The 14,155-nt window shown below is 38.6% G+C and overlaps 1 protein-coding gene across 1 annotated transcript in view; it reads right to left on the bottom strand.

The window, feature by feature from the left end:
* The window catches only part of Tox (thymocyte selection associated high mobility group box), a 299,289-nt gene that overhangs the window by 127,307 nt on the left and 157,827 nt on the right, over nucleotides 1–14,155 (bottom strand). Inside the window, exon 4 of the mRNA XM_028769243.1 lies at nucleotides 6,414–6,656. Within this exon, the coding sequence (XP_028625076.1) occupies nucleotides 6,414–6,656 (243 nt within the window). The remainder of the gene's footprint in view (nucleotides 1–6,413; nucleotides 6,657–14,155) is intronic.

Here is a 14,155-nt window from a genome sequence, read left to right as displayed (position 1 = left end):
GGCCATTTGAAAACTTTGCACGGTTTTCCTTTGTATGAAAGACCTTCTGTTGATGGCACAACGAACAAGCAATCGCCACATATAGGCCAGGCTGAACAGCCCGGATAACTTTGTACAAAGTTGCATTTTTTCCTCCACCAATTCTTGATTAAGCTCAGCAGTGACTGTTATCTGGGTGAGGAGCAAAAGAAAGAGGCTTAGTTTTAAGTTGTAGAAATTTAAGGGCTCTTCTTAAGTCATGAATATTTATTTACTAGGACATGTTCTTATTTTTCTTTCTTCCAAAATAATTTTCTAGTTTCTAAAAACATGAAAACCTCATCTATCTACACAATGCCACATCACTTCCTTTAAAAGAAGATTGTATTTATTTTATATATATTGGTGTTTTGCCTATATGTATATCCGTGTACCACATTGCACACACTGCTCATGGATCCCAGAAGGGGGCACTGATTTCTCTGGAAACTGTCTGTAGTTACAGACAGCTTTGATCTATCATGTAGCTGCAAGGGAATCAAATCTGGGTCTTCTGGAATTGCAAACAGTCCTCTTAATCATTGAACCATCTTTGCATGCCCACCACTTCCTTTGTAACAGGAAATGACATTAGCTACTGTTCAATATCTTTACAACTGATTGACCTTTGACAGAAAATAGTTAAATATCTGAGATGACCAAAGCCACAGCAAGAAAATGTGCCAGGTACAATGTACACACCTACTATTTCAATACTTGGAAAGGAAGACTTCGAAGTTGAAGGTTAGCCTAGGCTACAGTTGAAGATTTTTGTCAGAAGCCCAACAATGACAGAGTAGGAACTACAGTAAAGAAAAGTCACTAAGTAACTATGATGTTTAATCTTCATTATCAAAACTCTACTGAATCCAGAGACACCTACCATATAACGCTCTAGACCAGTTCTCAGTCTTCCTAAAGCTGCAACCCCTTAATACAGTTCCTCCTGTTGTGGTGATCCCTAACCATAAAATTGTTTCGTTGCAACTTAGTATCTGTAATGTTGCTATTATGGATTGTAATGTAAAAGTCTGATGTTTGGGATATATGAACCCCCTGAAAAGGGTAGCAGCCAACACGTTGAGAAACACTGCTCTAGGCACGGCATCGTTCCATTTACTTGGGTCCTCAATAAGAAGGAGAACATCACTGAGTAGGCACAGGCATTTCTCTGTTTCCTGTCTAAATACAATGTGACTGTCACTGTGTGTTCCAAGAGCTGGACCTTCCTCACCATGATGGACTGTATCCTCAGACTGTGAGACAAAGTAAACTCCGCCCCCCACTACCACTTAAGTTGTGTTTGTCAGGTCAAGGCAGCAAGAAAAATAACTAATTTAGTAATTAACAAAGGAAGACAAGTTTAGTCAATCTTAGAGTCTTGACAAGGCATGTGTGGTCTTAGGAGGAATCAGGGAATTGCCAGCCTGGCAGGAACCAGAGTCACCAACCAGGCAGTTGGGGGTGTTTGCCTTGGAAAGAGGATCTTGTGTTCAAGGATGTTTTCATAAGAAATGTTAGGACAAGTCTGCCTTATTGCCATTCTGTTGACCCTCTCCACTCTAGGGAGCTAAGCTTGTGCCATTGAGCAAATCCAGCCCTGCTGGTGTATAGAACATGCAAGACTTGTTGGTAGTTAAGATGCTTACCTGACACTCCTGCTCTAATGCATTTCTACCCAGGCTCCAGTTCTCAGGAAGTGGAGACAAATCAGTTCCCCACTATCAAAACAACTCAGGAGAGTTTTGAGAAATTGGAGCTCTTGCGTATTGGGTCATGAATGGCTGTTGAATTTGAACCTAGAGAATAAGAACTAATTGGCATCCACCCACCAGTGTGTAATACAGAAATTCTACGTGCTTTATAGCCTGTTCTTGGAACAGAGAGACTTTAAGAATATGCAATCTTTTTCAGGAGTGCCAAAGTCCAAGTTGTTGCTGGAGCTCTGAATAACTACTGGGTAAGGAGTCCCAATGGACCATAAAATGGCACAGGCAAGAATGTTCAATAAATAAATAAATGGAAAAAAATTTGGAAAGGCTGAACACTTAGTTATGTGTACTGAATGAACCCTGTACAGGATTTTGGTAAATGTTAGAAGGCAATATACATTTTCTACACTGGCAAAAGAAATATTTAAGCTGAAAGGCATCCTAGTATAACAGACTTAAACCTACTGGGAATCAGGTACCACTTAATGGTTATAATCTATCTTAGTGCTTACCACATTATGGAATTCAATATTATATTACGTCCTTCTAATTTTTTGTTTATTACTTTAAAAGACATGAAGTGACATTGTATTGCTCAGGCTGGCCCTAAACTTTTGGATGTAATCATTTTCCTTTCTCAGCTCCAGAAGCTCCCGGGACTATAGGCCTGATGTACCATACCCTACTACAGCCCTGTGACAGGTAAGGCCAAGGAAGTACAAAAAGGCTATTTAAGTGTCTCAGGGTCACACAGCAGATAGATAGTAGCCCCAGGATTTGAACTGAGGCAATCCAGCTCAAAGACAACGTTAGTAACAGAGATATAGAAGGGCACTGCAAGCAAGGAAAGGAATTCGTTAGTTACTAGCAGGCTTAGTGCTGTCTTTTTGACAGATGTGAAGAAGATTAAGGATCAAAGTATAAATAACTCTTTGAAGAGCCTTCACTCTCATGCATTTTAACCTTCTCGAAAGTGTCACACAGGCACAGGCTTGGGAAAACCATTTTACCTAACCAACAGTTACATAATGCATCCTATGTGCCAGCCAGTGGTCTTAGCAATTTGTCCAACTCTTTAACCCCACAAGGTAAGGCCTATCATTGTCCCCACGTCTCCAGAAAATAAAACTATAATGTTTACTGTCTGAGCCATCATACAGTCACTGGAGTCCTCTGAGGCCCCATTTTTCATTTGTAAAACTGGGATATGAATATTTCACACAGATATAGAGTTTTAGCTGCAGACTAAATGTTTTTTGTCTACCATGCTGATGCTTGTTAACAGCAAGACTGGCCCTGCTGTTGCCAGAGGGAATAAGAAACAAAATACATACAAAAAAATTTAACTGTAAGATACAGTCTCACTGAACACTATACGTTATAACTTATATCAAACAATAATATGCATAACACATAGTAATATATTCATAGTAAGCATCACAATGTCTAAAATGTATATAATTTCTAACTATGAACAAAAATACAGTCATATTCTTTCATTCATTCACTCAAACACTAAAGTTCTAGATTGGGAAAACGCTCATGCAAAGATTTGATCACAATTCTAAGAGCCACAGGTTCTGTGTATTACGTTAAGAAGTTTCTAAAAAACACAGTTAAAGCTTGTCGATTCTGTCTAGATCTCAACAGGTTTCCAATGAGAGGATTTTCACAACTTACAGCAAAGCCCTCACTTAAGAGTCGGAAACTGTTGCTTCTGATCTGCTGCATCCATTTTGGACGAGCTCTGGAGAGATCTCCAAATGAACATTACAATTTCTAGGATTTTAACTCTGAAAAATTTTCTCTGTAATGCATTTTAAACTTTCCAAAGGAGCCACACAGGAACAGGTTTGTGAAGGCCACTATATCTGATTTCTGCAGCTATTAGCATTTTTAACCAAAGCTTCCCGTGTAAATGCATTTCTGAGCATGGCAAACCCACTGAAGTGGTACTGTTGCTTCACCTATTTTTAAAATGATTTTTCTAGTTGGCATATGAAGTTTGCAGACCATAGGGGGTTCTCTGGGATGCTCTGCAGGACGTGTTCACCTGTGTGGTGCTGAACTGTGTGCTTCCTTTTCATTCAATTTTTCCATAAAATTTCTGGTTGCTCCATGAAGTTCTCATGTATTTGGGAGGGGCCCCTCTCTCATGTTTTGCTGATCATATATGTGATGTTCAATAGTTTCAAAAGCTGTGAACCTATGAACAGGAGCTAAATTCTTTGGATAGAACCTTAGTTTTTACCAGAAAGTATGTTACCAGAAAGTCTGATGAGGCATAGAGAAGTTGCCTTATATACAGTCCTTTTCAAAGAAAGTTATCCTCTGTGTGTGTGTTTATAATTAAACTGAGGTTGTATAAGGAGCTTCGCATCTTGAGATCCATATCTACTTGAGGAGAACATAATAATGTTTAATAGCCAGCCTCTGTGTCCTCACTCCTTTCCTGGTAAGGTACTTCCAAACTTCTCATGTGATTAGGGATAACAAGCTTTTACACTTGAGAAGAGTTTCTTACTCAGGTCTTCTGTTCAGGCCCTGTGACCAGCAGGGTTTTCCTTCAGTCAAACTTTCATTTCATAAGCCCTCACCCCAAGTCTCTCAGCCCTCGCTTAGTGGTTTCTTATAATCCGTCCTATTAAGCTCAGCGTTCTCTTATTGGTTACCGAAGCCTTTGTCCAGATCTTCCAATTTAGACATTTCATGCAAGTTCTCTGTGCTGTCAAGATGACTTTTTTCTTCAATGTTTATCTAACTCAAAACCATCCATCCTGCTTCCTCTGCCGAATCTTATAATTGTATCAGCCCGACTACTGTAATCTGTACAGTAGGAATTGCTACTAAGTATATGGTCAATACAAGTGAACCTTGATCTTCTCTTGAACTCTAATTGCTTTGTATTTCTCTCTCATTTTTATAGCTATTGGTTTTCTTCAGATGTCTATAAGTGACTAAGGCACCCTGGTTCTTATTAATCTATCCTTTGAGACTTTTCAGACAGGTGGGTTATGGTAAACACCACGTGATATGGAAAAGCAGTAACTAGAAAGTTTTTGTTTCAATTGGTAGACAAAAGACAGCCTTTGGTACTTCCAACTTAAAAAACTTGTATTATGACATTACTCTAGGAAATCGTAGGTCTTAGAATCCATCCAGGAAGATTCCCACAGGGTGACTAATTTCACCTCAACATCTACTTTCTCTATTGCAGTGCTACCTTACTCATATCATTCACTAGATCTGTACCAGATAATGGCTACCATATACATGTGGCTTATGTCAACATCACAAAATCAAAGAAAACAAAAATGCTCTCGTAACTACAGGCCCCAGGCGATCTGATGCCCTCTTCTGGCCTCTTCAGGCACTTCACACACAGGATGCACTGGCATGTATGCAGGAAAATAGCAATACTCGTAAAAATAAGTAGATATAAATGTAAATAAAAGATGATGATGTTGGTATATGTTTTTTTCAGACTTACATATTTGCATGTATTTTTTAATATTCAAATTCAATTTCTAGGAGGAATACAATCTAGGCAGGCTGGTGATGGTGCCACTTCAGACCTCTAACACTACTACAAAGGAGTTTTCCTCTATTGTCACACATACAGAGGCTGAGTTGAGTCTCATCCACTGTGTGTCCCAGAAAGCCATGTTGAGATGTTTTTTGACTTTCATTTTAATCATCCCAATCTCTTATACTCATGTTTACCAGAAAACCTCTTGTGAAGCTATACAACAGAGACCACTGTGTGCACACCAGGCTCAGTGGTAATATGGAACACTTTCAGAACTCAGAAACAAGTTCATTGATCCATTTCTTGTGAATCTGTGGTAATGCTGTTTAGTGACAGGAAAATGACAATGGTTGGGCTGCTCCTGGTCACACCATGAAAGCCAAGGAGCAGGAATGAAAAGCACTGTGTAGGCTAGACGCCATGGTCCAAAGTCCTCCCTAGGCTGTACACTTCCCGGAGTACAGAGCAAAATTAAGTTTGTAGATGACAATAAAAATAAATACTTTTTTGACAAGCCATTGTTTCTCAATTATGAGAAGCTCTTTAGAAATAAAGGTACGCACACTCTGTCAGGAGGGCCTGGGAAAGTGGCTTGTTGCTAATTTTCTAGTACTTTAAAGTAACAGAAAGTCCCACAAACTGGGACATCTTAATAAAGATCATTTCAATGAACAGAATTCTACTTCCAAAACAGAAGAGAAAAAAAGCCAACCAACCAAACAACAACAACAACAACAACAAAGTAAGTAAGTCTGTAGGATTTCAGAGAGCAAACGACAACAATGAGTCTAAGTGTAGGCACTCCCAAGAAGTTACAGACGTCCTATTTGGCTAGCAACCCAACACATCTCTAGAAAAATGACTATTCATAGCTACCTTTTATATGAAATTTGGCAAGCTGCTTTTCCTAACAGTGTTGTCAACAGAATTTAGTACTCTGACAACCATGAGTGATCACACAAGTAATTCACTGATTTAAATATGAAATTAAATGATGTAAGGAATTTACAATATTTAAAAAGCCATCGACATAGCTAAACCTTCTCTCTCGGTTTAGAAGGCCATCAACACAATTTACAGATTGTTGAATGGAGCTGACCCTTGTTTTCCCTGCGACTTTCATACCCACCACAATCAAACAATCCCATCCTTACCACAGAGATGGAATTGGAGAGCAGTGTGCCATCCTGGCCCAGCATGTTGGACACGGTGATCTCTGGCAGGTCCATGTTTTGTGGATGGAATGGGAGCAAGCCATTGTGGTTCATGGGGTGACACAGAGAGTGGTAACCGGACTCCACCTCATTCAGGTGCACCAGAGAGTGGTCAGGCAGGGAGGGAGGAGTGATGGGTGGGATGTTAAAGTCTTCACTTTCCAGACTTGGGCCAGGGTAGGACTGAAAAGACAGAGCAACACAGATGGAAATTAGCATCTACTTGTTTGCCATTCAAACCCAGGGACCCAGTGGCCCAGTGGAAATGTCTACCTGCAGCATCAAGAAAATGCTTGTGAGACATCCGCTTTGGTTATAAAACCTGCCTCTGCTTTGTGGCTTTGTTTCCTAGGAAGTTGAACTCAAACAGATTTCAAAGATCCCATTAACATTTTTCTAGAGTATTAATCTAGCTGAATACCTTCTTTTTTTTTTTCAATGAGAATTGTAGGGAAGGGAGGCAATTTATAAAACTGTTTGATCAAACATGTTTCATATGACTCCCTACTGCTAAGATTATGGGATGTAGTAAAAATGAATTCCAGAAGTCTGGGGCAGTTGTTTTTCGGTTTGAAAAACCTATCTGCTTGTAATTAAGAAAAAAAAGTTATTACTTAAGAAGTAAGTTAAGCCTGTGCCTAAGGGTGTGCTCACTGAAAGTTTAGGGAGTTTTAAAATGCCATTAGATGCTAATTTTACCATTAACATTTTATCATCAAAATAAAAGTGAAGTTTGCTTTCATGACTTCTGTAAACATTTATTTGAATTTCCCCCACAGGCTGATAACATTGCAACTGTTTAAATTCAGTCACTTCCACGGTGAAAGATACAAACAATATTAATATTATATAACACTGATTGTGAAATAAAAGTTAACAAGTAAGATAAATAGCATTAATATGTCAGAGGCTTTTCTTTTATAAACTAGCTTGAAAATAGGAAGAAAAGCAGAAGAAAATCAAGAATATATGACAAGCCTGCTTAAGAAGGGAATATGGGAAAATGTTAGAAGGAGCTGAATAAACATTGTAGCAATCAATACGCAGGGTCAGAAAGAACTTATTTTGTTAAACAGGTGTCATGATATAAAAAGAAACATTTTGGCCCAGATTATTCCTACAAGTCAGTCTTTCAAATTCCAGCGTCCTTCAATGTTTGTGTGCGTGGGTAACAATGATTCTCTTGTTTAACTGTACAGTGCCTGTTACAGTGTGCAGAATTTGAAATGAGAGAGCAGGCAAAGCCTAGGAGCCAAAGAAAGTAGTGTTCACTGTTCATTGAGTGTTCAGCCAATAAGCTTTATGCCTCCCTGTCCAAATGCCTGGGGTTATTTTTTCCAGATGTCGTCTATTTGTCTAACAGAAGAAAATCTTCAACTTGCACTTGCTAAATGTTGAATGAGTTCTGATATATTTGTTTAGGTGCCATCAGAAGGCACAATTAAATGGAGAGCTACTTGGAACATCTGGAGTCTGGAGGTGGTCCTAGCAAAGAATGTGTAGGTATCATCTGAAGTCTATAAAGGAGGATTGCATTCTTTTCAGTTAATTTTTTATATATACAGCCTTCTGTTAAATAAAAGCCAACTGCTCTAAAAGTTTAGTTATCCTTTACCAAAGTATTTTATTAACAGTGTAATTTTTTTTGACAGAAAAAGATGTTAGTGTCCTGTGTCATAATTATGTTTGATTTCCCTGGGCATACAGACTCTAGCTTGAAGTTCCCTGTAAGCCAACTCAATAAGAGATACAAAGGGCCCGATGGTGACATAGAAAGGTATGTGTACTTAGCCACTCCTATTTCATATAGAGTAATGTGAAGACCTGTTTACCATCCTGTCTTTATTCAAACCTTATAACTGCTTTCTCTGTGTGTGCTGTTATTCTTCCTTTTTCTGATGAAAAAACTGGAATGCAGAAGTTACTTAGTGATAGACAGTCCATGTATATAGGAACAATAGAAGATAACAGAATCCCTCCCCCCACCCCCCTGCTCGTGATCAAACCAAGAGTCTTGCAGATTTGAGACTAGTGTACTTGAGCCCCATGGCTCATTGCTATCATTTTTATCAGGCTGAATGACACAGAATGTCTTTGCTTCACAAAACTTCATAGTTTAAGAATCATTTTAACAACAGCAGATTTCCTTCCCTTGTCCTAAATTCTGTCACAATGCCTACGCACTGATTAAATATTTACTTCACATTAGCATAAGAATTCACAATCCGTCTTTTGCCACCACTGCCAATTGTGATTTTATGTTATTGGTAAATTATTTTCTTTCTTTCTTTCTTTCTTTCTTTCTTTCTTTCTTTCTTTCTTTCTTTCTTTCTTTCTTCCTCTCTCTCTCTCTCTCTCTCTCTCTCTCTCTCTCTCTCTTTCTTTTCTTTTTTAATCACTTTATATCTCACTCACTGCCCTCCTCCAGGTCACTGCCTCTACAGTGCTTTTATGACATTAATCAGTGCCTGTTTGAAACTTTCCCCAATAGTCATAACTAATACAGAAGTAAAGGAGAAAGATGGTTTTAATTTCAGAAATGCCATTAACCCTCTGAAAATATTAAGGGATATTTCACCCTGGTGGACCACGACTTTCCATTCTAGAGTTGCTCCGGTAGTTAAGTCTTACTTTGTGGTATTTTAAAGGAAGGTTTAATTGGTATCACTTTACATTGGGTGATAACAATTGCACTGCAATTTAGCTAAGCTACATGGTTTATTTTCATGTAATTACACATTAAGGTTATTTAATCCATACAATTATATGCCAAAACCACAGACTCTACAACTTAACTGGCAATGCATAGTTATATGGGTCAAGAATTTTAACAACACAAGGTTACTTAGCAGTTTCTGTTCCTTACATTAGAAATCATGATGTAGTTATTTGCCATGAGCCTATTAGAGAGGAATTGATGCTCTATAAAAGTACCATGGTAATTGTTTAAATGTCAAAATGTTCAAGAACTTCAGAAAAGTTCAATAGCAAATTAATCCTTAGCTTTTTTAAAATGTGGAAATGAATTAATATCCAATAGTGGCTTTTATATGACATGGCAGGCATAATCTGATTTTCAAGGCCTTACTTCTGATATGTTTAATAAGCGAGGTTATATTACATCCAGTTCCCAGTTTGGAGGGATATAGCACAATAAGGTGTGATTCAATACTTATTTTCATTCCAAATTAAAATGCTTTTTAGAATTGTCCTTAAATATTTGTTGAGTGATTAAAAGAGAGAATTGTCAAATTCTCTAATTCCTTCATTCATTCATAAATGCTAAACTGAGCCTTTAAAAGCATGAAGCTTGAAAATATATTGCAGTTATTTCACAGGCTTAAATAATTATATTCCTAAGACTACCATGGCCAGTTCATAACACAGAAGGTAACAGTGACATCACTGGATGCCAAACAGCTAAAGCGTCCTGTAAGAAGAGTGGTGGGTACAACAGAATCAGGAGGCTGGACAGAGGAGTCTCAATTATCCTGGGACTGCTCATCTGACCATGACATGATTTCCTAACCATTCCATAGTTACAAAAAATGTTTCATAATGAAGAATTTATGATCCTCTGGCTCTCAGAGCTGTTGGCAACTAATTTCCTATGTCCCTTGTGGGCACCCAGGGTGACATTTTGGGAGCCTGAGGTCAGCTGATAAGTCTCTAATGCCCCATCCTCAGATGGGGTCTGGAGAAAGGAGTAGAGTGTCTGATCAAAGCAACAGAACACTCTAGAAGGATCAGACTGAGAAGACTAATGTAAAGCCCTTTGTTGACACAGGACCAGATGTGGCACTTGCTCATTGATAGTCTCCTTTGGTTCCTACTTATTTTCTCCCTCCATTGTGGCCTGTATTTTTAGCAATCAACCATTCTCAAACTCTCCCAGGAACAAAGATCGTGTATGTGATCCTTTTTAAAAGGTCTCCATGTCCCTATAAGGCAAGAGCACCACTTCTTAAGAATTGAAATAGAGGTTGCAAAAAAGTTTATCCAGTGTTCTAGGAGGATCCCTTGGGCTGGGGCTTGCTACAGAATGCAGTGCAGTATAGGCACAGAGTTTCAAGGTAATTGCTTCTTGACCACCATCTACAGTCTCATACCAGAGGCTAGAATCTAAACCATTGGCCTCCCTTGTCCCCAGCAAACGTGGAAGTCACTGGTAACCATCTCTATGAGTAGAAGAGAGTGCTTAGGGACAGTGGAGCAAAATGCATTCCTGTACTTTTCTTTCAACTGTTGAAATTTACTTCAATAAAAGGGAGCTGGAAACGGGCACACAAATTAACTAATCTAAACTACAGCTAACCTTTATACATATACAATGATCCAATGTCACAGAAGAATTCAAAACTCTCCTGAGTTACAGGCTTATCATTGTATACAGACATGCGGAACTATCCTGGAGATGCGGGTGCTGGGCCTCACCATCCTGCAGAAACCAAGCAGCATGAAGTGTGGGGTGGGACAGGGTGTACTGGCATAAGGCTTGGTTAATTCTGAAGAACAGATGGACTATTCAGGCTGTGGGGGAATTGTCTGAAGCTTTAAAATAGCAATTTAAAAATATTACCTCCCTCAAGAGAGTAAGTTTATAGTTGTAAATAAGAGACCATGACTACTACAACTCATTTTCTTAAGAGCTGAAAAAGGTGGTATTTGCACAGTTTCACTTATAAGGTGCCACATGGTTCTCTGGTGAGAAGAGGACTGGTTACAAGCATGCTAGTGATTCCTTCAGTGACTAATGAGAGTGTTCACAGCATGTTGGGAAGATTGGCAGCTGTTCAGTCCCACAGACAAGTCTCATCTAGGGTTTTAAGAGCAGGTAGAAGTTTTGTTTCTGACACAAGTTTTCTACTGCTCTTGAACCTATTTTAAAACTCAATTCATAGAGTTCCTTAGAGCATTTACAACATACATTAAAAATCCAATAATATATGTTCTCCAGATAAAATGTGCCTGATAAAAGGTTGTTGTTAAATGGATTTATACATATCTTAGACTGTGTCATATCTAAGAAGAAGCACTTTTAGACAGTCCATGAGGGACTACATGTTGAATAAAATGAGATTGCATAGGAATTTCCATCTATTTGTTATTGTTACGACCTGTTAGTGAAAAAAAAGTATAGTTATACACAATGTACTTAATTATTCCACAAACAGCCAAGATCAAGTTTCACACTTAGTTGAATAGAATTAGGTTGACTGTCTTCCTTTTGTATCTGCGTGTTGGCATGTGTGCATGAATGCTTGGGTCTGTGCTCATTGGTGGTATATGTGTGTGTATGATGTAGGCCAGATGGGATGTGTAGAGGCCAGAGATCAATGCTGGGTGTTTCCCTCAATCCATCTATGCCTTTAAAACAGACATTTATTATTTTTAGTTTATGTGTATGGGTGTTTTGCCTGCAAGTGTGTCTATACAACATGTGCTAGCATTGCCAGAGCAGGCCAGAAGAGGGCATCAGATACCCTGGAATGGCAGTTACAGATGTCGCATGGGAGCTAGGAGCCGACCCTGGGTCCTCTGGAAGAGCAGCTAGTGTTTTTAACTGCTGAGCCATCTCTCTAGCCTCACCACCTTATTTTTTGAAACAAGGTCTCTTACTAAACTTAGAACTTACCTACTGAGCTGTTTTGCCAGTGAGTTCTAGTGATTCTCCTGGCTCTGCCTTCCTAGCCCTAGGAATACAGACATAGGTAACTGCATCTGACCTTTGTGTGTGCTGGGGATTGGACTCAAGACATCATGCTTGTGAGGCAAGCACTTTGCTGACTGAACCATCTATTCAGTCCCTAAATTGCATGCTTGAAATCGAAGAATAAAATAATAGGGAACAGAGAGTGTGCAAAGAATACTGAATGCTGGGATTGACTAGTGACTAGTAAAGGCCAACAACTTGGCTCCTTAAGGATCATTGTAGCCATGCAGCCTGGGACTGCAGAATTCCCATCCAAGCCAAAAGATGAAGGAATCTGTGAGCCAAAATGACCATGTTAATTTTGCACAAAAAATATATTGCTAGCATTATGGCTAGCATGTCCTGGATTTAGGACAGGTCAGGGGCCAGGGCTTGGGGATCTTCCCAGGAAAAATTTTGGCAAAGAGGCAAATTACTAAGGAAAGGATTTAATTCTAAGACTACACTTATAGAGATTAGGGTTAGGAAAAAATCCAGGGGATTGGTCTGCTTGCAAGCCTTTTCAGCCATTTGAATAAAGCCAACATCTGCCCCACATGTGCAGCCTTCTCCAGCTCCCATTTCAGTGCAACAGGAAAAGAAAATTCTCACCTAATTTCTGGAAGGTCTCATTCCCCTGACTGTTTGATTGCATAGGTACTCACTTCCTGTTTAGTTACATAGATACTCATTTCCTGTTCAATTGCATAGGTACTCACTTCCTGTTTAATTGCATAGGCACTCTCTTCTTGAACCACTGTGCCTTACATATTCCATACGCTGAGTATCCTGTTTACACTATTTTCTCCATCTGCAGCCTCATTTCCTTTGCCACAGCCTGGTCTTTATTTTGTATTCCCAGTTCACATTATTGCATCTGCAAGTGGAATGTTAATAACACCGACTTTCTTTTTGACTGCAGAGAATTCAGGTTTTCATATCATCCAACTAGAGAGTTAATTCATGCTGACCAGATACAAATAATGTAGCGTTTCTTCCAGCTTTTGTCTTTTCTTCTCTTTTCAAAGTCTAATCCTCTACCAGTGGGGCACTATATTTCGTGGGTCCCTCCCCCATATTGTAATCATTACGTACAGCATTCAATCTTTGATGACAAGAAGTCCCATAACTCAGAAGAATTCAAAAGATAGCATCTTATATACATCTTTAAATTATGTGATGGACTCATGCAGTCATGCAAACGCTAAAAATATGGCTATAGTTATAGTGCTATAAAATATGGTTCTCATATAGGTCTTTATTTGAAAGATAAATAAATGCTACTGCCATCAAGCATATACAGAATGCCTTCATTTTTAATCTGTAACATAGCTCCTGAAAGTGAAGGACAGAAATATGCCAATGTTTAAACATGTTTTATCTTCTATTACTGAGCATTCTTATGCAAATAATTCAATGGAAATCAAAATGAGCTGAGAAATTTACAGGAAAAAAAAATGTAAACAACTACCAAAAAAATCCTCTACATTTTGTGAAGTTAAGACATTGCATTGCAGAAGTGATTTTTTCCCAAAGGCTTTGAACAGCATCAATTCAATCTTTAATTTCTTTTGAGAAGACCTTCAGAGTCAGATCCTTTTCTGATTCTTTTGTCTCTGCATGAACAAGGGTTGATAGCTTGAGACTATAATGCATTACTGTGGAAAGCTTTGGTCTGTTACATAAATCATTTTAACACTCAGCAAGAATTGTCCAGCAGAGCCATTGATGTGCTCAAGCCAACCATCCCGAAAACAATTTTTTTGTCTTCCTTCACATGCTAGACAATAGCAATAAATCATCTTCATTTAAAAACACACAATGTACTTATTTTTCAACCAATAGTGGTCAAAGTAAAATTTTGGGCAGAAAGCATAGCATTTATATTATTGTGGTCATTAATTTTTAGAAGCTTGTTAAAAAACAGACAGTTCACGCTCATTTAGTATAGAAGAAATGTTGAATGCCTACTATGCGTAAGACATTCTGA

The sequence above is a fragment of the Grammomys surdaster genome, unplaced genomic scaffold (assembly GCF_004785775.1).
Source record: "Grammomys surdaster isolate TR1022 unplaced genomic scaffold, NIH_TR_1.0 64, whole genome shotgun sequence".
Lineage (NCBI taxonomy): Eukaryota > Metazoa > Chordata > Mammalia > Rodentia > Muridae > Grammomys > Grammomys surdaster.
Note: the sequence above shows the minus strand (reverse complement) of the source record. Positions and strands in the feature narration are given on the sequence as shown.